At 38.2% G+C, this 25084-nt stretch overlaps 1 protein-coding gene across 1 annotated transcript; it reads right to left on the reverse strand.

Moving 5' to 3' along the window:
- Positions 1–404: 404 nt before the first annotated feature.
- Positions 405–25084, reverse strand: LOC145772751 (uncharacterized). The gene is made up of 13 exons (XM_082584628.1): positions 24943–25084; positions 21945–22010; positions 19102–19222; positions 15773–15933; positions 15064–15204; positions 14236–14470; positions 12696–12838; positions 12208–12321; positions 11544–11666; positions 5131–5247; positions 4302–4474; positions 3653–3838; positions 405–2198 (listed from the first exon to the last, which is right to left on the reverse strand). The coding sequence occupies exons 1-13, from the start codon at positions 25004–25006 to the stop codon at positions 1014–1016; spliced, it is 2829 nt and encodes a 942-aa protein (XP_082440754.1). The 5' UTR covers positions 25007–25084; the 3' UTR covers positions 405–1013.

Raw genomic sequence — 25084 nt, forward strand, 5'->3', positions numbered from 1 at the left:
AACTTACGTCCGGGTCTGCGGATTTAGACAAAGCAAACGAGAAGACAAGAAGGTCAATCTTGTCCACCAGGCATGCATTTGACTGTCTTGTCGAAGACACAGCCGCATACTCTCGAGCGGTGTCGAACCGGCGCCCTTTCAAGCGTCGTACCAGAACTCACCACTGCGCTATGCAGCACTTTAATTGTAAAGCAAGATGTCATTTTCCTATGAGTGACCATTTACAACACAATGAATTTTCTTCAAACTAAGATTTTATACTACACAGCTGAATGACGCAGAATGTCTTCTGTGGAAAAACATGCCATATGCATGATGGTTAGTGGAAGAGTTTTATGCTACATAGCCTACAGTTTAAATTGGTGGAAATGGTTTTGAACTGCATCCAATTGAAAGACACAACCTTGAAACTGGACAATGGTATATTTTTAATAAATGGATACAAATGCGACACTGCACAAACCATATGTAGAGAAAAATAAGAAAGCGAAAATGATACAAATGCGGAAACCACAGAATGTGTAGAGAAGTAGATGAATTAAATTCTTGAAGGGGCAGTTCAAGAACTACATGAAGCAATATGAGAACTGTTAACATGGGCTTTGATCGGTTATGCGTTTCATTGAAGAGAATTGCTTCGCAGAATAATTTAACAGCCTCGAGGTTTAATTTACAGCGACGTTGAACAAAAAGAAAATGTAAACTATTCCAAAACTATCTACGGTATCAGAAATGTACCGTAAAAAGTATCTTTCTAATAGTAAATTATAATCTTAAAACCGTAACCAATGTAGTTCCCAATGTTGACTGAAACAAAATGGAATTTTTTTTGTTAGATTTTCATCACAACCGACAATACTTTTAAACACGATTTAAAGATCTACTCGAATTTTTATCAGATTTAATATTATGATAAAAATGACTGCATAGCAATGAAAAATTGGTGTAGAAATCTAATACGTAATAACAAAACTTATCCAACATTCCCGAAGCAATCATCCTCAGAAGAAAATCTATGTCCGTTCAGAAAGAGATCCGGATATATTTAGGGTCAACAACCTATCAGGAGTTTCCAGTCTGATCTCTGGGATGGTGACTCGGACTGGATGAGACCAAGAGGACTGTGGTGAAATCGGGGAAGAATTAGTTGATGCAACTGCGGTTGCATCAACGGGGCTGACATCGCTATGAGAGGATGAGCCTTCACCACTGATGCGCAGCTCAAAAGGATCGTTTGAATCTGTGTTGATCCCTTCTGGTTCTTCTGGAGACTGGGGTGTTGTGTTAAATGTGTCTGTGGGATCAACAGTTGAAGAAGATTGATTGAGCGAACTTTGTGATGAGTTTAAATCTATTGCAGTTGAAGATCTTTGGACTGGCATCAAGTTAAAGCAATTGCTGTCCGATGAGGATACAAACTCTTCCTCCACTACATTCATAGAAGACCTGTATTCCATAAGCGATTGAGAATCTTCGTTGGCAAATTCGTCAATCAACTGGACTTGATCCTCATCAAGTGAGATGTTGGTATTTGGACGACGAAGAGACCTGGCAGGTGAATTAGAACTGAATACGTCGGTGATGGATGAAAACGTCCAAAATTTCCGAGTCTTCGGATTACTATTTGGCCACAACTTTGTTAATAACTCCTTGGCTCTTTTCGGAGACTTAGGCGGGGGCAGCTCACTCTTTTGGGTTTGAACAGACACAACAGGCATAGCTTGTGGTTCTCCTGTTGAAAGAGCTTCCGAATAAGATGGAGGGTTCGGATAAACACACGCTGGAATTTCATCTGCTAACACAGCATTAAAAGGTGCTTCCACCATGACAGGACGGATACGTTTCTTTATGGGCAATGGCGGTGCTTGGGGTTCTTCATCAGCTGGAGCATTACTTCCAGAGATTCTTGATGTTTCACTACTTTCTACACTAGCAGGACTTGTTTCAGGAACCAATGGACTAGTAGAGGTCGATTCAGCAGTGGATGCTTCAGTATTTGTTCGGCCTGGAAACTCAGCCAAGCCCATCTCAGCAAGAATGAATGGAACGTCATCATCATTGTTAGTCCTGGATTGGGGTTGTTCTGCGCATGTTCTACTACTTTCATCGGCTCGGGTCGCTGTCAAAGAACGGCTCTGGTGGCTTGCAGTCGTCGTTTCTGCAGAAACCTGTGCATCCGTGCGATTGTTTTCCTGCAACTAAATAAACAAAATATTTTATAACCAGTTCTCAGGTTCATACGGGGAAGAAAAGAGCTTGTGTTCATCCGTTTTACGTCTTCCAAAAGCATTTACAAAACACAGAACTAAAGGCAAAACACCGAAAAACTAACAACGATTTGAAAGAACGATTCTTGTCGCACCCCGACTTGTTTTTAAAGTTAATTTGAGCTTTCTGCAACTAATGCACAAACTCGTACTTTGACAACATGTGATCAAATTCTCAACCATGCAAAGAGAACAGCAAACTATGATACATAGCAATGGGCGTGGCTCTATGATTATACAGTACAGCTATTTCTCACCATTTATGCCACTCCAAGATGTTATTCCAGCTAGCAATACTTGCCTTTTTACTGTTTCAATGCCAAAGACAACAAAGCGACTTAAACAGGAAAAGTTTTGCTAGCTGGGGGGAACAGCAGCGGGTCATCTAAATTCTTTCATTGTTTCTTCTACTCAATGCCAACAACAGGCCTCGAAATTCACGGCGGACACGGCGGTCATGTCCGCCGTCACAGCATGTGATATCCGCGGGAAGTACCATCTAGATCGGTCATATTTGTCCGCCGAGAAATAACACAGGAACTAGCGATACAAATCGTCATTGCATAGCACGAACAATTGTTGCGAGAATATAATTTCCCGTGCATTCTAGCGCGCATCTGCAAAATGAAAATACTGTATCTGTATGATATCCTTAGCTTCCATTCAAGCAGGAAAACTTTCGATTTTTACGTTGCTTTAACGATTGATGACATCGAATCAGCGTAACAAAGGTGAATTCTTCGCTAAAAATCGATGGGAGATTGGGAGTACGGTTTTTCTACAGTAATCACGCGCAACTTAGTTCAAGTCTTACGTCACAATGTCTGGCTTTGATCTCCGAGTAATATTGATAAGGCAAGGTTGGTTACAAAATTTAATTATACGAGTAGGCTATTACAGCAAGATGCAGCAAAATTTGTTAAGTTTTGGTATTATAGTAAGAAAGAAAAGGTCAAGGGAAAATAATTCACTTTCGCTCACACGACACGCAAAAATAAACCTAAAGAAAAAATCCTAGTGAAACTTTGCACAGCAGAAAATAGTAGCGTTAGTGTAGAATTTTTCTGACTCGTGTCCAGAGCATTGTGACGCAAGAAGCTACACGACCTCGTTCGGTGGAAGTTAATCAGATATGCGGCATATTAAGCAGCTACACGGCGCTTTGACTTTTCAAGCGCACGTCGTTGGTCTTCTCAAATGGCGAAGAATTATCAAGATAAACTGATTAAGCGCATGACGATCGATGCTAAAACTCGTGTGTCCGCCGTGAGACTTAATTTGTCCGCCGAAATAGCTGCTCAGACCGGACACGTTTGTCCGCCGTCAACAAAAACGAATTTCGAGGCCTGCAACAACATTTTGACAGCGAGTGACAGAGAACTCACATTGTTGGATGTTGGTACTTCCGATTCTCTGGGAGCAGGCTGAGCTCGTCGGATGTGAGGCTCTCTGTTTCGGCGACGTCTTCGTCTCTCTCTCCTGCTTGAAGAGCGACTTCTGGAGGACTCGCTTGTTTCCACTCCGTCCACCGCCATGTTGTAGGACGGAGGAGCTTCACGTTGGAGCAAGGTCTGGAAGATGAATACATGACGTTTAAAGTACTTCCAGGTCCCTATCTATGCAGTATGTATAATATTTTTACTGTACTATATTTCCAGAGATAAAATAAAGCACTGACAAAGAAAGCGCTCCATGCAGCAAAAAAACTGACAAAGTAAAGCTGTTGTGAAATCTTAGGTAGCGTAAAACTTTTTCGTGTTGGCTTTTTCTGTAAACACTTTATATAATAAAAAAACTAGCCAGCCCAAAATGTAGATGCTAAACTCGCTCAGTAAATGTTTCAAACTATATTCAGGAAACTATGGAATTGCATATAACACATACATATTATATGTTGCATAACATTTTTAAAATATAAATTACAATTTTTTAAAAGTATGGAATTTTTACAATACCCTGCGTAATCAGATAAAGATCGGTTCACGAAACAAAGCAATTTTCAAAACAATTGCATTAGTAACTAGAGGGACTCACTCTGGCGACATGGCCCAGTGGCGTAGACAGAGAGAATCTTCCATGACGGTAACCAGGCGAGGAATTACGGAGGCTGTATAGCTTGCATGAACAACCCAGGGCTATGGCGAGAAGCCAACCACATATAAGTGAACCAACAATGGCAGCAGTGATCACTCTTCGGCTGGTGACGTCTGTTGAGAAACCAATGGACTTCACAATCGTATACAAGGGATCTGCTTACTATGTGACCACTCCGCATCGAATGTGACACGGAGATTATATTAGCAATCTGGAGAAATTCCGCTCGACAGCAAAAGGAAAAAAAAAATAAAAATCCAATCATGCACATTTTTTTTGAGTAGATCACTCTCAAAAGAAAACCTTTCAGCTAGTATATAACGGTATACGTCTTCGTACATACAAAAAAAAACACTCACAGCGATACGCGATCGGTCAAGCAATGAAGAAACTACGACTGTTTTCTTTTACACTTTAGTGCCAGGCGGGGACAATCGGTTGGTAGGCTACTTTAAATTCGCCATGTATTCGCTGTTTAAAGACAAAATATAACTCTGAAACCATACCGTTGTCAAATTAACATCTATCCGAGCTGAGGTTTAGGCAAAGAAACTTAAAGATGTGCCTAAAGGCGGGCACAAAAATTCGCTTCCTTGCTTTCTTGTCCACTGAACCTAGATCTTCACCTACTGACATTATTGCCTGAACACGAAAACAATTAGTCTACCGTATAATAATTATGTTATAATCTACTGAATAACTTAAGAAATGTTCCACTCTGTCGTTTGTACTCGATATATCTAATATCCAAAAAAAAGTCACCACTCACATGAGCAACCTTCCTCGTCTTCACTGTCATTGCAGTCACGTTCTCCATCACATTTGTATCTTGCAATAATACAACGTTTCGACGCTTTGCAGTAGTAAGCATCGTCAGTGCAAGAATCTGTGAGAGGTTCAGTGTAAGTGTAATTGTAAGTTCAACAGTGTAAGTTCATTTTCAAACTCATGGTTTACCAGTTAAAATAAAAAGCAATAGATGAATAGATGGGAACGTAATGTAAAATTAATTACAAACGGTTTGCAAAAATCATCCACACTCCCACCACAGACTAAAGACTTTTTTCAGGATAAATACATTATACAGTATATCAAATACAGTCACTTTTCAGTAAAATCATTAACAGGCTGTTTCACCCTAATTGAGATTATCGGAAGGTTCTCATTCATATACAACATTACACGGCACATATGGAGATTAATCTATGACAGAAATACCCAAGGTAAGATCAAACGCTGTAACGAGATATAAATTGCCTGTGGCAAGCCGTTTAATGTATGATCGTTATACGTTGAGGTCGTATGTGCAGTAGCAGCTGTTGCTTTGATGAAGTTTGTAATTGGTCTTTCAGAATGTTCTTGGCTGATCAAGTTTTGTGTTTTGGTTAAAACCGGTTAGGTCTTGGTTAGGCCCAAGCTTAGACTTGAAAAACGAAACTGTCGTTTCTTGCCACAATCACCAACCGCAACGTAATAAAAAATGACTAAAGGCTGAGCGTCACACCACACCGACATCTAACGCTGTACTACGCAGTGCTGGCTTTAACAGCGTATTGCGAAGAGGGTGACGTCACAAAGAGTAAGCAGAAACTCAGTTATAGCAGATTCGCGTCACGGTTTTTCCCTGCCTGGAACAGTTACCGTTTTTACACAATGTTGAAACGATGTAAAGTAGAAAGTTTTGCTGGCTGTGTTGAACGTGATTGCGCAGCATCACTATGAACCGCTTTTGGCTATTCAGTATTGACAAGATTGTTGCGGAAGCCCAAGCAGCCTAACGACATATCAACAGTGTAAGTTCATTTTCAAACTCATGGTTTAGCAAACATTTCGACAAGTGAGCGCAGTTTGCATATCTCCAGATTCCTTCTTTTTCATGGATACTACTGGTATAATGAATATGACAGGGGTTTGTTGTTTAATCCCAATTCCTGCCTCATACGCATTTTTCACAGTGTTTTTCACAATAATCACCATATGTGGGGTTTTCTTTGCCTGCTTTGCTCTTCTTTGCTATGAGCTAAACGCATCAAGATGAGTTCCCCTCACGACCATCAGCACTCTTGATAACGCACCATGGCTGATCTTCATAGCAAATGTTTATTTTTATACAATTCTTGAAAATACCAGCTAAAGCAGGGGTTCCCAACCGGTGGTACGCGTACCACTAGTGGTACGCGGGAGCTTTTCAGGTGGTACGCGAGCAGCTCTCCGTTGCATGCGATATATAGTAGTATTGTCAAATAAAGTAGGCCTATTGCAACAATTATTTAATTTTGAGTTTCTAAAATATGCGAACAACACTTTTATTTCTTTCCGTACTAAATTCTCTGCACTCAGTAAGCTACTTTTGTGGATCTTGCTCCCTGCTGTCATTGTTATTAATACAATGCTGCTCTGCGAACTTAATGGTGTCTGTGACGAAACTATTATGTGTGCAATGTGAATGGTGTCTGTGGCGAAACTATTACGTGTGCAATTGCAGAATTGCGTTTATTCTGATGTTGGTTTTCCGACGTGTAGTGGCTGAATCCTGAACAGCATTACATTTTTGTCTAAAGATTTGAAAATGTCGAAGCGAAAGTATAGCGCAATTATATTAAGTATGGCTTCATTGCTATTCAATATCGTGGAGATAGCTTACCTCAGTGCGTGATCTGTATGAAAACCCTTTCAAATGCAGCATTGAAACCAAGTTTGCTTAAGCGGCATTTTGAGTCCAATCATGCAGATAAGATGAATCATGCAGGTAAGATGAAAGAGTTATTTTGAGCGACTTGGGGAGAACGTGAAGCGACAGCGCATGGATCACACAGGCCAGTTTTACCGAAATAATGCCGGAATTGTGAAGGCATCCTATGAAGTATCTCTTCTGGTGGCCCAAAACAAAAAAGCTCATGTCATTGCGGAGTCGCTTGTTTTGCCAACAGCAAAGACAGGCCTCGAAATTCGTTTTTGTTGACGGCGGACAAACGTGTCCGGTCTGAGCAGCTATCTCGGCGGACAAATTAAGTAACACGGCGGACACACCAGTTTTAGCGTCGATCGTCACGCTTAATCACTTTATCTTGATAATTCTTCGCCATTTGAGAACTATAGCTACGGTTGAGAAGTCTTTTTAAAATTTCAGCGAAGTCACTTTGAAAGGCTTTCATCAGACCAACGACGTGCGCTTGAAGAGTCAAAGCGCCGCGTAGCTGCTTAATACGCCACATAACTAATTAACTTCCACCGAACGAGGTCGTGTGGCTTCTTGCGTCACAATGCTCTGGACACGAGTTGAAAAACTTCTACACTAACGCTACTATTTTCTGTTGTGCAAAGTTTCACTAGGCTTTTTTCTTTAGGTTTATTTTTGCGAGTCATATGAGCGAAAGTGAATTTTCCCTGGGCCTTTTCTTTCTTACTGTAATACCAAAACTAAACAAATTTTGCTGCATCTTGCTGTAATAGCCTACTCGTATAATCTAATTTTGTAACCAACCTTGCCTTATCAATATTACTCGGAGATCAAGGCCAGACATTGTAACGTAAAACTTGAACTAAGTTGCGCGTGATTAGTGTGAAAGTACTGGTACTCCCATCGGTTCTTAGCGAATAATTCACCTTTGTTACGCTGATTCAATGTCACCAATCGTTGAAGCAACGTAAAAATCGAAAGTTTTCCTGCTTGAATGAAAGCTAAAGGATACAGTATTAACATTTTCTAGATGCGCGCTAGAGTGCGCGGGAAATTATATATTCGCAACAATTGTTCGTGCTATGCAATGACGATTTCTACCGCTATTTCTCGGCGGACAAATATGACCGATCTAGATGGTACTTCCCGCGGACATCACATGCTGTGACGGCGGACATGACCGCCGTGTCCGCCGTGAATTTCGAGGCCTGAAAGATATTAGTCAGAAATTTGATTGGAGAAGATTCAGTGACAAAGTTGGATAGTGTATCGCTTTCTAACAATACTTTGAAACGAAGCATCGAGGAAATGTCAGTTGATATCACTAACCAAGTGATTGCAGGAGTAAGAGATTCGAAGTTTGGATTTGCCTTACAACTTGATGAATCCACAGATGTCACAAACTGCTGCCAACTGCTTGTCTACGTCCGCTTTACACAGAACGATGCTGTAAAAACGGAATTATTGTTGAATCATGATGTGTCCACTACATCAAAAGGAAAAGATATTTTCAACTCTTTGGATAATTTTTTCTAGGAAAATGAACTGGATTAGGGAAATCTTGTTGGATGTACGACAGATGGGGCTCCCTCTATGCTCGGTAGAAAGTCTGGATTTCAAGCCCATGTCAAAGCTGTGTCACCTCGCGTCATAAGTGTTCACTGTTTCATACACAGGTTTGCTAGGTTTGCTCTTTGCACAAAGGTTCTTCCTGCAAAGTTGTTAATGTGCTTGAACAGGGTAGTCAAAATCGTAAATTTTCTTAAAACATTGTCTTTTCTATCACACAGAAGTGCGCTGGCTCTCTCGAGGAAATACAACTAAGCGTCTTTTTGAAATGAGGAATGAATTACTTCTATTTTTCCAACAGAAAGACCTTGAATTTCAAAACGATCTGGAGGACAAGAAATTCATTGCAAGATTATCTTATTTGTCAAATATATTTGAAGCTTTCAATCATTTAAATCTGTCATTTCAAGGGCAACTGCACTGTCGTGGACTTTGTTTCAAAACTGGGAGCTTTTATCCGAAAGGTGGAATTATGGAGGAAAATGTGGAAAACAACCGCTATGGTGTGTTTAAATTTCTGTCAGCCCTTGACATGGAAATCAGTCATGACTTTTCCAGAGAAATTACTCAGCACCTCTCGCTGCTAACTGCTGAATTGCAGCATTACTTTCCAGATACCACAAGCTGCCCATACATCACAGATCCTTTCTCAGCGCACCCAGCCGACCTACCTGTCGGTACAGGGGAACAAGAGGAACTGATAGACATGCAGGAGGATCAGACAGCAAAAAACAACGCAAAGAATGTTCTGCAATAAACTTCTGGCTTAGTATGGCTTCTTCATACCCAACGCTAGCTTCCCACGCTGTTCCACAACTACCGATTTTTCCTTCTACTTGGGAATGCTAGCAGGGATTACCTATTCTTATGAACATCAAATCAAAAACTCGAAACCGACTAAGTGCCCCCGCAGGCCGGACATGACTTCAGATGTGCTATTAACAAAGTTTGCCACGCATCGATCAACTGGTGAAAGACAAACAAAAACAAAAATCTCATTAGATTTAGTTGTATTGTGTTTGTGTTTAGTTGTGTCTTTTTCTTTGTTATTCTGATGCGTTCTGTGCTGTGTGGTGTAATGGACTCTGTGATGTTTTGTTGGTAATTTTGCTACTTTCGCTGACTTTACATCCAGATTCATCATCTTGCAAATAATTTAATATTGGATCAAAGTAGTTGTTTTGAAAATAGTGGTACGTGTTGACAATCCGTGGAGGCTAAGTGGTACGAGAACATAAAAAGGTTGGGAACCCCTGAGCTAAAGCTATATAGGCTGTTTTTTTTTGTAACATTTTCTTGTATTTCCCTTTCAATCTTAAATTTTTCTGAAGGGGTTGCGAGCATGCCAAATCCTTTAAAACTTAATAACTTACTTCGGTCATAAGTATGTTTTAACGTTCGCGTTTTGTCGCTTCTACCTTTCTCTCAACCTTTGCTATGTTGACGTGTATTGTTTTTGCTGTGATGGTCAGAAATAAAAACAAATGAACTGAATCTCGTCCAACAAGCTGCTTCGTTCATTCAATTTTCGTCAAAGATTCTAATCTACATCATGTTTCAAGTCGAAGTGTTTTAATCAAAAAAATGTGATACAGTACTTTGCACTGAAAGGAGTTGAAGGCCGAAGATTCAATTTTAGAACTTCTTTTGTTGTTTGTGATCAAATTTTTTTTATAGTAATATACAGCAGGCCTCCAGTAAAATACAGAAACAAGACAAATTGTCTTAAAATACTTTCTAAAATGGGGAGAATTGCATTATAACCATAGTTTTGATCGAAAATTTAGGTGATAACACAAAACTGTCATCTGACAATATCTAAACAAAAACACACACCGTGCCTATAACAAAACAAGAGCAAAAAGTTCATTTGATATACACAAAGAATAAACCTGTTCAAAAATACAAAATTTTCAATTTTTTTAGCATCTCGTATTGTTTCCCATGATTTTGACGATGAGAAATTCAAAAATGACAACCACTTTGCTCTCAGATGATGGGACACCGGACACTCTGCCTAAAGAGGCCTAAAAATTTTCATTTTTGCCAAAATCACCCATTCTCGACATGTTAAGCCATGATTCTGACGGTGGAAGTCTTTATTTCAACTGAAAACACTTTCATCCAAAGCCTTACTGATGGCTCACAAATAAAAATCAACTTTCAGATATTTGGCATCATTTTGAGAAGTATAGAGAGAATAAGAAGATTAAGAAGCAGCACTTAGCGGCACTAATGGTGAAAAGGCATTTTCTAATTTCAGGCAACCCATACACAATTACACATCTTTTGAAATTTCTCAATGGGTCAAGTCTGACAGAAAGAGACTTCACATTTAGTTTTGACGATGACGTCAAGGCGACGTCATAAGTCATGATGACGTCATTCTGAAATTTTAAACTTGCGGTATCAAAAAGCAAGAATTTATTATTTTATAAGACAAGACAGATAGAGATTTGACTGATTACCGTCGTGATGACTATGTTGCAGACAGCAGGCCACGAACTAGTTCGGAAACAATTGTGTTGGCATTCCCATGAGCAAGTAGCCTATCGATGTCAGACAATTAAACCACTGCCAGAGTCGCTGCTGGATTGAAGGCTGAAGGACAGGTACAAAACCTTGACGAATTTTAAATCTCAATATTGACTACAAGAAGAAAGAGAATCAGTTTAACGTAACACTCCAGTCAAACATACATGAAATAATTTCGAGAGGAGCAAGCACCAAAATATTGTATTCTTCATTGAGCGGAAAACGCTTGGAAGATATATGGGATTAAAAGCCAGGTCAGGCCTCAGCAACTTTGACAGTCAATGTCTGAGACACAAAAATATGACACAGGATAACTCCCGTTGATTCAACGTCTGCAGACGTTGAATCAACGTAAAAATGACGCATTCAGTTGTCTGAGAAAATACTATTTAGCTTACCGCAACCCATCTCGTCCATCTTCGATTTGCAATCGTTGAAGCCATCACAACGCTGCTTCGATGAGTAACATTCCCCGAAGTCCGATCCGCACCAAAATTCATTGCCAGTGCAACCTTTCTTATCTGTAGCAGATTAAAATAAAGTTAAAAACGATTGCCCATTTTAACTAAATTAATACGCCTTTAGATTAAGAAGCTTAAACAGAAAAACATCAAACTCTGTGAGTCGGTCTAAATTAACTTTTACGGGCAACAACACTTTAAACTGTCCACCTTGGCAATACGTCAGTAACTCAAAGCCTCGACATAGTATGTGAAAACAGACAGGTTTTAATTAAAAGAGAGGTTCCTTTAAGTCAAGAATGAAGATTGCTTCAATGAAACGACTTAACAATTTTCACAAACAACGCATGTAAATAATCGTAAAATACCATTTGGTGGCAATTTGCTGGGGTTTTCCACTCTTCGAAGAACAAGAATTAGTGGTATGCGATAACACTAAAATTCATTTATCTGCAACTTCCCCAAGAGCACATCAATCATTTTTACATTGTTTCAACGTCTGCAGACGTTGTTTTGCTGTCTAGGTTAGTGTTTAACAGCCATAAGTCCCATAACATTATGATGCTTAAAACGTTAAGATTGCGCAAATAACATGACTTACAACAACCCAACTCGTCATTTCCATTTTCACAATCTCTGTGTCTGTTGCAAGCTTGGTTCTCCAAGAAGCAGTTCTTCCCATCGCCACAGGGCCTGGAGCCCGGGAGGCAGTAACCTTCAAAAACAATCAAAAGAATTCAAACGATGCACGAAGAGAGGCATTACAAAAGCCGATTCATGATGACCTTGGAACAAATATCGCTTACTTTTAATCCCAAATTGAGATGTTTATTTTCGCACAAACTATAGCAGATCCCTTCTTCATAAAAACAACACAATGATTAGTCAATAATCAGGCTAACCCGGTGTTTATAAACGTTCTGTTTGTAAAACAATGTTTATTATATAGTGAAACATGACGCAAAGCAAACACTTACAAAACATTCATTCAACGCCGGGCGAAAGTCATTTAAATTTCTACGAATGACCGTGGTCGAAGCCAAGATGAAAGTAAATGATCAGTCCGTCACAAGTTAAAGCAATTCATACCTTGCACTTTAAAAGTTGCGTTGAAACCGTGCTGCCCTGGCAGGTAGGGCTCAGGACTATATTTAAATTCGAATTCCACAAGAATTTGTTGTCCACTGCTGGATACCACGCTTTCATAGACGTTGCGCGGAGTGTTGGAAAAACTAAGCATAGAAAACATTCACAGTCACAGAATGTATTGCCGGTGAGAATGAGTTGCAAATTGCGCAGACTTGTTATTATATTTGAAAATGCTGTAACTGCCTCTTTTAGGATCACTAAAAAAGCATAATTATGATTTGCAGACAAACTGAAAAGCTAAATCCAATAGCGCTCGGTAAAAATAATTCGGTCAAGCGGGGCTTGGAAATCAGATCTTATGAAAATCCTCGTTGTAATTGGTGCCACAGAAAACCAGCCAGGTTATTCCTTAGAGCAGTAGTTCTCAAACTGTGCGTCGCGACGCCCTGGTGCGTCGTTTCACTTTTCCAAGGGCGTCGCAGAATAGTTCCGTTTCTAGGCTGAACTCAGTTTAAGATTATAAAAATGAGGTTAACCCTTTGATGATTGCTGGGACACATGTGTCCCATGCACTTAGCTATTACACCGCAATTAACTAAAAAATTTGCCACTGCTGATACCCTAACGCAGTATTGGATGTCTATCCTTCAAAAAAAAAATGCTGACTCTGAATCATTTTTCCAGGTGTTATTTCAGTTTGAAAACAGTGAAGAGTTGAGGTTACAAGTGCGTTTTTTTTGCTTCAAATTTGCGAAGCATATTTATTACATTTGTCCAAGCTCGAGTCGAAATTTGCAAAATACTTCCCGGAAAATTTTTTAAACCACGAATGGATTCGTGATCCTTTCGTGGTAGAAAATCCGGCAAATTTTTGGATTCAATGAATGACGATTATCCAGGTTTGGTGAAAGAAAGCACTGCAAATTATTATCCCATTCGCCACGTCGTATTTATGTGAAGCAGGATTTTCTGCCTTGGCGGTGATAAAACGAAATATCGATCACGAATAAACAATGAAAGAAAAATGCGTGTGGCAATTTCAAAAATTCTCCCTAGATTCAATGAACTTTGTGAAAACAAACAAGCCCACACGTCACATTATATAATATGCATTGTTTTTTGTTGTTGTATCAATAAACAAAACTTTAATAATAAGTTTCTTCATTTACTTTTATTTGCTGGTGCGTCGCAAGTCCAGAAAACTTTTCCAGAGGCGTCGCAACAAAAAAAAGTTTGAGAACCACTGCCTTAGAGAACACGACGTGAAGCTCACTCATTCCGATTTCAGATACACATTTGCTTCGTGTTTTAAAAGTATTTATACAAGAGCAAAATAGTAGGTGCGCTTGGTCAATGTATAGGATTGTTTTCATTGCAGACTTTATAACAGCTGATTAACACAGTTAGACAGTTAGTCAAAGTAGTTGTAACAAAGAGAAAATTTAAAAACCAATTTTATTTTAACTTTTAAAACTTTCATGCATTGTTAAGTGCCATAGTAGCAAAAATCTAATTTGTATTTAGAAGAAAAAAAACATACTATTTTGCAAGAACAGGATGCTGCCTAGTCATGCCATCATAAAATGTAAGCGATGAGGTGTTTAAAAGTCCAACTTCCCAGGCAGATAATGAAAACTGGATTGGAAGATGCGAGGAAGATGGGTGTAGGTTAATCCTCCATGTGCACTCTGTCCCTCCGGAAGGATAGTTTGGAAATCCAGGAGACAGGATAAAATCATAAGAGTAGATTTCAACATTAGTACCACAAGTTTCAGCTGAAAAGTAAAAATTGAGATGATGGAGATGGAGTAACTGCTTAATGGACACTAAGAAAACCAGACGATCTGTTTTTATGAATTTTATCAGTTACACATGTTTTATATCTTGTGGCTCACTTGGTGTCCCTCGAAAGCTTTGACAGAAATTTAATTCATTATCACAAACTTTATCACATTGACGGAATGACGGTGCTGTACCAATATGGCGAAATCCATTTATGATTAAAAAATGAGGCTGGTGAACTGTTTGTTGCGTGTGTAACATTGTAACAAGGCTAACACTAATGATATACGAGACAGTTAACCTCTTTAAGTGGATAGTTTGCTGGATTGGTTCACAGAAACAAACAGGTTTTACTAGACTACAAACTACAATGTTTTAATTTGGGGTGCAAAAACACAGTTAAGTGTTTTCCACAGAAACTTGAAACCACTGCAATAAGTATATAAGTGTTCAATCATACATCCCAGAATTCCTTTACTCGGACTTGGACACAATTTTCTGTCATTTTTGCTGTGATGAACTGCACAAGTAAACTGTTCAGTGCCGCCTGAACTGTTATCCAATGAACATTCTGTAGCCCACTCACCGATTTCATAATTAAGTGAAAATCCACTAGAAACAGACGGAAGATAATTTTCATGGATAGAAAACACAATTTTTAACACTTGAGCTTGAAAAGTATAGGATACCCGTTTAGGTACTTCACTACATAAAAATATGGAATCATCTGAAATAAATTTACATATTGTCATGTATACAATTACCCAATATCTTATGTATTACTACCTGAAATATTTCATCAAAGCACAATTAACATAAAGCGAAAAACATCAAAGCAAAATAGGAGATCAGTATATAAATAAAAACAGTCAGTTTTGGTAACTAAAAAAATTTATTTATAGAACTTACGACGGCTTCATAAGTGCCGTATTCTTATTAAAATACAGCAGGAATTTCAAACAGAGCAGCTCAAAAATTTGATTAAAACCAATCATGCATCAGACATTCATTTGCTAAAAAAGTATAATAACAATAAAAACAAATTAACTTCCTGGTAAATACCGGTACCTAAGTTTGGTAATTTATGTGTAAGGGCTATGTATAATGCTATATCTCCATGCACGACTCATACGGCTATCCTGTGTCAAAATTTGGAAAAAAAAAAACGTTTTTAGTAGTTAGCACTGATACTGCACATTGACATTTCATACTCAAAAAAGTAACCTTTAGCACTGATCCATATATCTAAAGATAAGTCGACCTCACTTAATGTTTGTAAAAAATTATGTTAATACCTATAGAATAATCTGAGAAGTCATTCTGGTAGAAATCAGAGTCAATGTATTGCTGTGATGGCACATTACGAGATGGATTGAAGGAAAGATAATTATTCGAACTACTACACTTCTCGACTGGGTAAATATTGCCTGATGGTGGTAAGAATATATCAGCAACGCTGTAAAAATATAAATAAACAGTCATTACAATAACAAGGACTCTAGAAACTTTGAGCAATGAGATATTTAACAATTAGGTTTGGATCAAATGTAAAACTGATCAGTTCAGCTTTTATTGATTAATTATGTTACAAAAAAAACTTTGAAGTGATAATTCCTCACAATATGGCATTATCGTTTACGATGATTTATGGTTACTATTTATGTGATACCAAATTCATGACATCTCACCAACTGAACCTGATGACATTGCAATTGCTAATACTGTATATTAGGCCTACCATATTTTCATCGCCTAAAAAGAGGACACGTTTCGCCAGCAAGTAGAACTTTACGCTTGAAGAATTTTTTACATGTTTTTAGATCATTACAGTAGAGTAGGCTATAGGCCTATGCAGCAAAAGTTACCAAAAAAAACAAAAACAGATTGACTGAACGTTTAACTTATTTTTCTCATGCTTCCTTAAGACAACAAATGATTTTATGTTTTTAACCCTCTGTCTACTGAAAAAAAATATGCAAGTTTTACCGTTGGGGTCCATTGGACCCCAAGTTTCAATGTACTTGTTTTAGACAAAAAAATCAGCTCCGATGATGAAATTAAAGCTCAATAAGAAAGGACGTAACAGACTACAAAAATCTTAACTTATAAACACTGTAGAAAAACCAAAAATACACGAAATTTAACAAACGAGTCATACAGTAACCCATGCACAAACCAAACTCGTACGGAATTGGTCTATTTTTGAGCAATGGTCAAACTATTAAGGGGTTTGGCTAAAAAACGCATATTAGGCCTACATATTAGTTCACAAGAAATATTGTGAGTTTATATATTATCATATTTATTGCAAATGATTTGCAATGAATATTCGCGGCAAACGTTGAATTTGCAAGTAGCACAGAATTGTCTGCATTTTTGGTGTTTGTGTCTTTCGCAAAGATAGCATCTAGTCTTCTTTGATTTTGGCGCCTGATCTTCTACAGCTGTTTCTTTTATTTTGTTGCAAATTTAGATGTCTTGTTGATATTGAAGTCGAAGCTGGTAATCCAGCAAGGTCTTTTCCTAGTTGAATCTAAAGTTTTATTCTCTTTCATGCTGAATGTTGTGCTACTATTTTCGACTTGCAATTGATGCCATATCACAAAAGCATTGACAGCAGTGACATCGATCATATTCTAAAATACAGCTATCGGCCATCTTCTCGTCATTCTTTTGGAAGTGTATTTTCTAACCATTGTGTCAATAGTGTCGACTCCCCTTTTAGTGCTGTTGTAATACAAGATTACTTCGAATACAGCAGGCTTGGGGTCCATTGGACCCCACGGTACAAGATGCTATAATTTTTTTTTTTGATACTAATTTTTGTTTGAGATCAATGATTACTATATTGTCTATAAAGCTCAAGTAAAGATGTGAAAAGTCAAGGTATATCAATATCGCATCTGCTATATGTCCTGAGAAATCGCAGAGCAAAATTTGTTTTGGGGTCCATTGGACCCCACGGTAGACAGATTAAGAGTCAGCAAAAGTGAAAAAAGACCTAATTTTTAGACAGTTTCAGTCAGACAGCAATGATCGCAAAAATCTGCAAAATGTGACAAATCAGGCACGACCTCCAGGTCAAGCCTTAACTTTTTTCAAAAAGGAATGGTCAGCTTTAACGAAATTGTTAAATTATTTGCAAGAAATATGACTAAAACAGTAGGCTGCACAGTGCACATTACCGTTAAGATTGTAAAAACAGCGTGAACGAAAAAGCTGTTCCTTTGCTTGCAAAGCTGTAGGCCTATCCATGCCAAGATTTCTTTTGCTGGAGGTAAGGAGTTATACACATTGCACTTATAGATATTCATTTCGATTTGTTCAAGTAGCCTACCAAACGAACCAAACTGAGTTGGTAATCAACAACGTCTACCAGCGTTGTATCAATATAAAACTTATGTAGGTAAAAGAATAATTTTTTGTGAAAGTATGAGCATGGCCGTTGAAATGTCATTTAATATCTTACAGTGAACCAGGCAATGAACGTTCAACAATAGTTCCGTAAAATGCGCCAATTTCTTGTAGAATTCATAAATCAGCATGTTACATTGGTATACAAAATGTTTAGAAAAGGAATAGCCTACAAGCCGTCGCTGAAACGTCATCAAGCAGTATAATCCCGCTGAAAATATAGGCATGAAAACCCAAACTGTCAAAAACGAGGACATTTGAGCATTTTTTGGTGTCCTCGGAGGACAATTCATTTTTCTTGAAAAAAGAGGACAAATCCTCTTAAAAGAGGACATATGGTAGCCCTACTGTATATACTTGTCAATCAGGTATGTGTAATAACCCAGGGGAAAATCAGTTGCTTATGTATTGGCGCAACGCCAGGCAACAATGCAGAAAGGAGTGACTTGCTTATTGCAACATGGGAACTATAATAAATTGTGAAGACATGTGATTGACATTTTGAAGGCTGTTAAATGGCCCCGAAGAAAGCAAGAAGCTGCTTTGTAATGACATGCCAAATTGCTATGTTGACGTGTATTGTTTTTGATATGATGGTCACAAATAAAAACAACTGAGCTGCACTGAATTCAAGCACGTTTTAACGTTTGCGTTTTGTCGCTTCTATCTTTGCTATGTTGACGTGTTTTTAATATGATGTGACATGACAAATCATAAATAAAAACAACTCAACTGAATTTCCTAAAGTACTAACGTATAGGCATAAACATGATTTATTTTTTTGGTTCACAAGCACGTTTTAACGTTCGCGTTTTGTCGCTTCTACCTTTTTCTCAACCTTTGCTATGTTGACGTGTATTGTTTTTGATATGATGGTCACAAATAAAAACAACTGAGCTGCACTGAATTCAAGCACGTTTTAACGTTTGCGTTTTGTCACTTCTACCTTTGCTATGTTGACGTGTTTTTAATATGATGTGACATGATGAATCATAAATAAAAACAACTCATCTGAACTGACATGACGAATTTTCATTAGGCTACGAATCGGACTCACCGAAACGGGCTCTCACCGAATAGAGAACTCACCAAATCGGACTCACCGAAACGGGCCATTCCGAGGATACAACAAGTTTCAAACTCAATACTGTATTTTATTTTACAATGAATGAGTCTTCTGTCTAAAATAAACTCAAGTAAGTCAACTTACCGGATGGTTATGAATTCGACTTTCTTTAAAGTGATTGTCCAACAACCCATGAAAGGCAAGATATCAGTGACTTTAGTCAATGTCCCCCGTTTGCCTTCCACCCAGTCAACTTCCTTGCATGCTGAGGAATAACCAAAATATAGCAAGTTCATGATAGCAACAACAAAAAAAGATTACGATAATGGTATGGTAATATAAACTCAATCTTTTTTCACTTTTATTAACTTACTATATTCCAGTAGTACAGTAGTACATTGTTACAAGCAAGTATTGCCACTGAGAGAGTGGTCATGCCTTATCAGTGAAAGGTTGTCAGTTTTTCTATTAAACCTACCTTCACAATTTACATAGGCATCAGTAGAAAAACAAAGACTGTGTATGTGATCATATTACCTCCTATTAAAGCCTGTCTATCTTCATTTATTTGCATTCGTTTATAAATGTACCCAAACTATAACTCTTGCACATGTACCATCATATTTCAAATATGTTAAAGTCATTTGAAAAAATTAAATCCAAGAGCTCTTTCAAGATGACATCCGCTTGTTTATTCTCATGCATTAGTTTATCTCAACTTTTATTACAATGACCAAAAAATTAAGAATAAATTAATATTGAAGCTTTGGTGACCCAATTTGTAAGAGCATACGGGAATCTACATAAATAAGACAATTTAGTATAATAATCATAACAGTTTGAAATTAATTAATGTGTGGGCCTTCAATTTGTATTGTTTCTACAACTTTGTCAAAGGTCAGAGTAATCTGGTTTCATGTTAAACTGATGTCATTTTCAGGCCAATGACAGCTTTCTTTCTTTGTTTCATTGTAAAATCCGGTGATGAACTGTTTTATTTTGATCAACAGTACAAAATAATTGACACGGCGAGAAACACAATAAACATAGCCATGTCAAAGACTTTAGAGAACCAGCCTGCCACGCCTGGCGGTGGCGACGTGATTTTGGGGTGGTGATGCAGCCGAAAGGGAAGTCCACCAGCTTAGGTTGCGAGGGCCAGGCTGGGGAGTCTAGGTACCTGTAGAAGGAAAGTGTGGATCGAAAATTTTTCATGATGGAGCGGGCCAGGGAGATAGGCTTAGCTTTCCGCAAAAAGGTTGACTTACGACGGGCCGAACGTGTGGGGACCTGGTACCGACAGAAGTTTTAAACCGGGCAACTCCATTGTGCCCAGCGTCGCCCTGTGAGGCTTTTTTTGGGGGGGCTGGGCTGATCAGTATCGCACCACTAATTCTTGTCACAAGGGTATTCGACAGCAGCTTTTACCAGTCACTTTAACTCATATCTATGTGGAAAGAAAAGAGCCAACAAAACCAGCAAGCGCCAGAGGAGAACATTGTGAAGAAAGGAGCCCAGTCTCATGGGTGAAGCATGGTGTCTATCGCTGTCAATTCTTGCTACAATCGGCTACCGAGAAACATTTGGCAGGCTGGTTATTTAAACAATTCTTTCTAAACTTAAAAAGAAATAAAAAAATGTTTAGTTTTTTTTTTTATGCTTATTTTTTAAATGTGTAGATAAAACCATTTGAAAGAATTTTTTTCATTTTTTGCAATTAAAGTAGTAGCTGCCATATTGATCAGTGCTTTATGCTATCATCATCATCATAATCCATCGTCGGTTTGTTCCCCACTAGTGGGGGTGGCCGATTGTTTCCGCGCAGCAATTGTTTTAATCCCTTTTCTCCATTTCACCCTGTCCCTTGCATCTTCCTCCTTCAGTCCGACTTTTTTAAATTCATCCTTCACTTGTTGTTCCCACGTTCTTCTTGGACGACCGCGTTTCCTCTTCCCATCCACCTTTAGATCTAGTGCCTTTCTAAGAAAACTTCCTTCCTCCCTCCTTATCACATGTCCATACCATCTTACTCCATTTGCCCTTGCCAGTTGGTCTATGGTCTCTCTCATCTCTAGCATATCCAACAATTCTTCAGTCCTTTTTTCCCTTCTCGTTTTCACCCCACACATTGCTCTCACCATTGACCTTTCCGTTCTTCTCAGGATTGCCAGTTCACTCTCTCTCAATATCCATGTCTCGCTACCATATAGCATTGCTGTAGTATGCTATAGTAAAAGAATTAAAGTTGTCATTGCTCTGCTCATATGAAAGGCTAGTAGAACGGTGCCTTAAATTCATTTCTACAGCACATGTTGAATTGTTGACCCTGAATAAGAAGTAGCAGCTTTAAAAGTGCAACTTTGTTTGATTTGTTGTCTTGATAAATTACTTCTACTCGAGATGGATAGGTCAGGTGAAAATTAGGTGGAAGGCAAAACTACAGATACAGCGTTATTGCAGACTCCATGGAACATTATTATTGCAGACTATGACACTACACAATGTAATCGACAACCCAAAAAAATGGCGACTGAAGTTTTGGTGACGACACAGGTATGGACAAGAACTGCCTAAGAACCAATATCACAAATTGATTGACTGTTTTTTACACTTTAAATTGAAAAGCAGTGTTAAAACTAAGTTTAACACTGGTACCGCACAAGCTTATTTCAGAAAACTATCTAATAACTGGGGTCTGCTACTATTCGGTGAGTCCGATTCGGTGAGTCCGATTCGGTGAGTCTGATTCGGTGAGTTCCTAACCTCTAAACCCTAACCCTAAAACGGCAATGATAATTAGGCTACGGTACCCAATAATTTTAAAAAAAAAATTGAAAAAATCCCCCGTTAAGAGATCGGACTCACCGAATTGGACTCACCGAATCGGACTGACCGAAACGGGCCATTCCGTAATAACTGTGCAGCAAATTAATAAGCATGCCTACGTTTACACAAAATCACTATGATAGTGCATACTAAAAACATACTTGATGTGGAAATTTTAAAAGGCGAATCGTGAAGGTTGATAATTGGAACAGCGTTGTTTCTTTGATCTAAAAACAAACATCAACATCTTTATTGCTAATATCAATGCAGGCCTCGAAATTCACGACGGACATGTCTGCCGTCACAGCATGTGAGGTCCGTGGGAAGTACCATCTAGATCGGACATAAATGTCTGCAGCCGACATTATTCCAACCTGGGTTTTTTTTTTCGCTGACACTTTTCGGTCATTTTTTCTGAGGAAAATATTTCCTTTCAAGTAGCTGATACAAACCAAAATTTGCACTTCCTGACTAGCTACAACATAGGCGCCAACTTTTTATGCTGTATTGATACATAAAACAATAGATGAACTAGCAATCGGCAGCAGGACAACATTTTTAAATGCAAACCGCAACAGCTTCGTGATAAATAATCACTAGAACAAGAAGGATCCTACAATTCCACACCAGACAAAATCTGTCATTTTTACATTGATTTAACGTCTGCAGACATTGAATCAATGTAAAAATGACTGATTTTGCTGCCTGCGACATAGCAAAAATCTACCATTTTGTGTCGATTCAATGTCATCAGATGTTGAATGCACCCAAAAACAACATAATTTGCTACGTAGACGGAGCGTGCGTTTAGCTTTATGCGCTTGCAAACAGACTCGATGTTGCTTTCGAAAGTCGAAACCTCTGCAGTGAATTGTCGCGGCAGTGAACCGCTCGCTGTGAAAATGAACTTGAAGTCTCTGCACGACGTAAACACCAACCAACGCAACAAGGGCTGGTACAAACCGCATTGCGCACATGCGGAATAATCAACGCAACAACGGACTCGCTAAAACTGCATGGCGCACACACGACCGTTGCCATAGAAACCTGATCAAAGGCGGATATATGCGCATCTTTAGTTTCATCTGCAACACGAAAACAGGTCAACCATAAAGTTGAAAGCAGGTCAGTCATAAGTTGCGATATTGTAGTGAAAAGGGAGCTATAATCAAACGTCTCTCCGTAACTATTTTTCAAGAGCTGTTTACGGATGTCAGCAACTTCTAAATTTATTCAAGGTGACGTGCTGTTGAATTGATGTAAACGTGAATGATTTTACTTTCAACAGGTACATTTTCAAGCGTATAATCAAGTTAGTAGCCTACTTGCATTCCATTTCCAAGACATTGTCATTCCATTTACAGTATACCTTTTACTTTTTAGTAAACCTTTTCGTCTCTTATTTCATGGTAATAAATCTAATTCGTTGCTAAACTTTATGTTGTGCTTAGCTTAAAGAGTCGCAGTTCATCAACCGCTAGTTTACGCAGACGCATGGCATGTGTTTGCTTAACCGAAGTGGTCAAGTTTTGTTTATAATAATTAACGGTAGGTCGAACGTAGCGATAACTCCGAGTGTGGCAATAAAAGCAATCCTAGTGTGACGACATAATTATGTCATCCATCTGCGTGACATTTTGCTGAATTTACGTTGCTGCTGATAAAACATGCTTTCGCCCCCACGGCCAAAAAAATAGTTAGGCGCCTATGAGCTACAACATTAAGTTTCGCTGAGAAACGTTGTCGTGTTTTATCTGAGAAAACTTTCTTCAACGTTCATCAGCGAAACTCAACCTTGCAACACCCGAATTGACTATATATTTTTCGGACATTTTGACCGAATTGACTATATTTTTTTCGGACATTTTGCTAAAAAATCGGTCAATGACCGATATATGACCGAAAAAGAAAACCCAGATTCCAACTTTTGATGTCGTCAGTTTAAGAGCTCACTGAACATCTAGGCTGCTGTTACAAATTCAAATAGGCCTACCCCTACAATGAGTGTTGGAAGAATTGATTGATTGAATCTTTATCTTTGGTCTGATGAAAGCCTAGTGACTTTGCTGAAATTTTAAAAAAGCTTTCTAAACCGTAGCTATAGTTCTCAAAAAGCGAAGATTTATATCAAAATGAAGTGATTGAGCATGACGATCAACGCTAAAACTGGTGTGGCTGTCGTGAGACTTAATTTGTCCGCCAAGATAGCTCTCAGACCAGACACGTTTGTCTGCCATCAACAAAAACAAATTTGGAGACATGCAATGATTAGCTTTGCCAACCAACCAACCAACCAATCATTAAGTTGGTAGGCTAATACTTTTAATATATACACAATTACACATAAAACAAGATGTTGTCAATGGCTATGTTAGATTTTGCAGTAATAGTAAAATGAGAAAAAAGCAACATTCTTTATCAGGTCATTGGAAAAAAATTACCCTAAAACTTTTCAAATATACTCAAAAATAGACATGAATATTATACTCGGATTAAAAGTTTAAAAATGTTTTAATAAAAAGTTTTGTGTTGGTCTTTAGGGACAACAATTATGGAAAGGCCCGTTTCAGAGAATCCAATTCAGAAAAATCTCTATTCGAAAAAAATGATTTGATGATTTTTAATCTAACAGCAACGACTTCTGTTTATTTAGAGAATTTCTAGGGATCATTTGAGTGGGTGGTTTTGTGTTTACCTTCAAATAGTCATTCAAACAAGAAAGTTATTGTTTCAGTGAGGTAGATGTAAATTAGCTGATACCTTGCGGCTATAGCAATATCTAGCAACTTTAGTTGAGACATTTATGCTCAAACTTCATTTGATTAACCACTACTGTTGGAATAATCACGAAATGCCAACTGTTTTATTTTTTCAGAGAGACTTTAGTGGAAACTTTTTCGCTGAGACTTTATTTGATTAATCTCTACCATAAGCTATGTCCTTCGAATAAACAGATGCCACTAGCCTATAAGATTTTAGAATTCTCTGAAAAAAGTTTTTTCAAAAAAAGCTGTCTTTGAAAAGTTAAATAAGCCACAAACTACAATAAGAAGCAGCTCCAGAGGAGCATTTCGTAGCTAACACCACATGCCAAAAAATAAAAGCATAAAAAAATGTAAAGTCTCTCGACATAAGGTACGGTACCGTACTGATTCTTACCTGCTGCACACAATGGAACCAGAGTGACAAGAGTAAAAACAAAGATTGATTTCACCCTTAGCATATGGAATGATATATTAATATATAATAAAAGTAAATAGTCTATGATTGTTGTTGCAAACGCTTCAATTTTAAACCAAAG

The sequence above is a fragment of the Aplidium turbinatum genome, chromosome 6 (genome assembly GCF_918807975.1).
Source record: "Aplidium turbinatum chromosome 6, kaAplTurb1.1, whole genome shotgun sequence".
Classification (NCBI taxonomy): domain Eukaryota; kingdom Metazoa; phylum Chordata; class Ascidiacea; order Aplousobranchia; family Polyclinidae; genus Aplidium; species Aplidium turbinatum.

What these genes read in the sequence shown, in the direction of transcription:
- LOC145772751 (XM_082584628.1), bottom strand. Translation starts at nt 25,006, where the DNA reads ATGCTAAGGGTGAAATCAATCTTTGTTTTTACTCTTGTCACTCTGGTT. An exon ending in GTCGAATTCATAACCATCCG is followed by an intron (nt 15,934 to 19,101) that starts GTAAGTTGACTT and finishes ATATTTTTACAG; the next exon opens with CGTTGCTGATATATTCTTAC. An exon ending in AGACGAGGAAGGTTGCTCAT is followed by an intron (nt 4,475 to 5,130) that starts GTGAGTGGTGAC and finishes GTTTCTCAACAG; the next exon opens with ACGTCACCAGCCGAAGAGTG.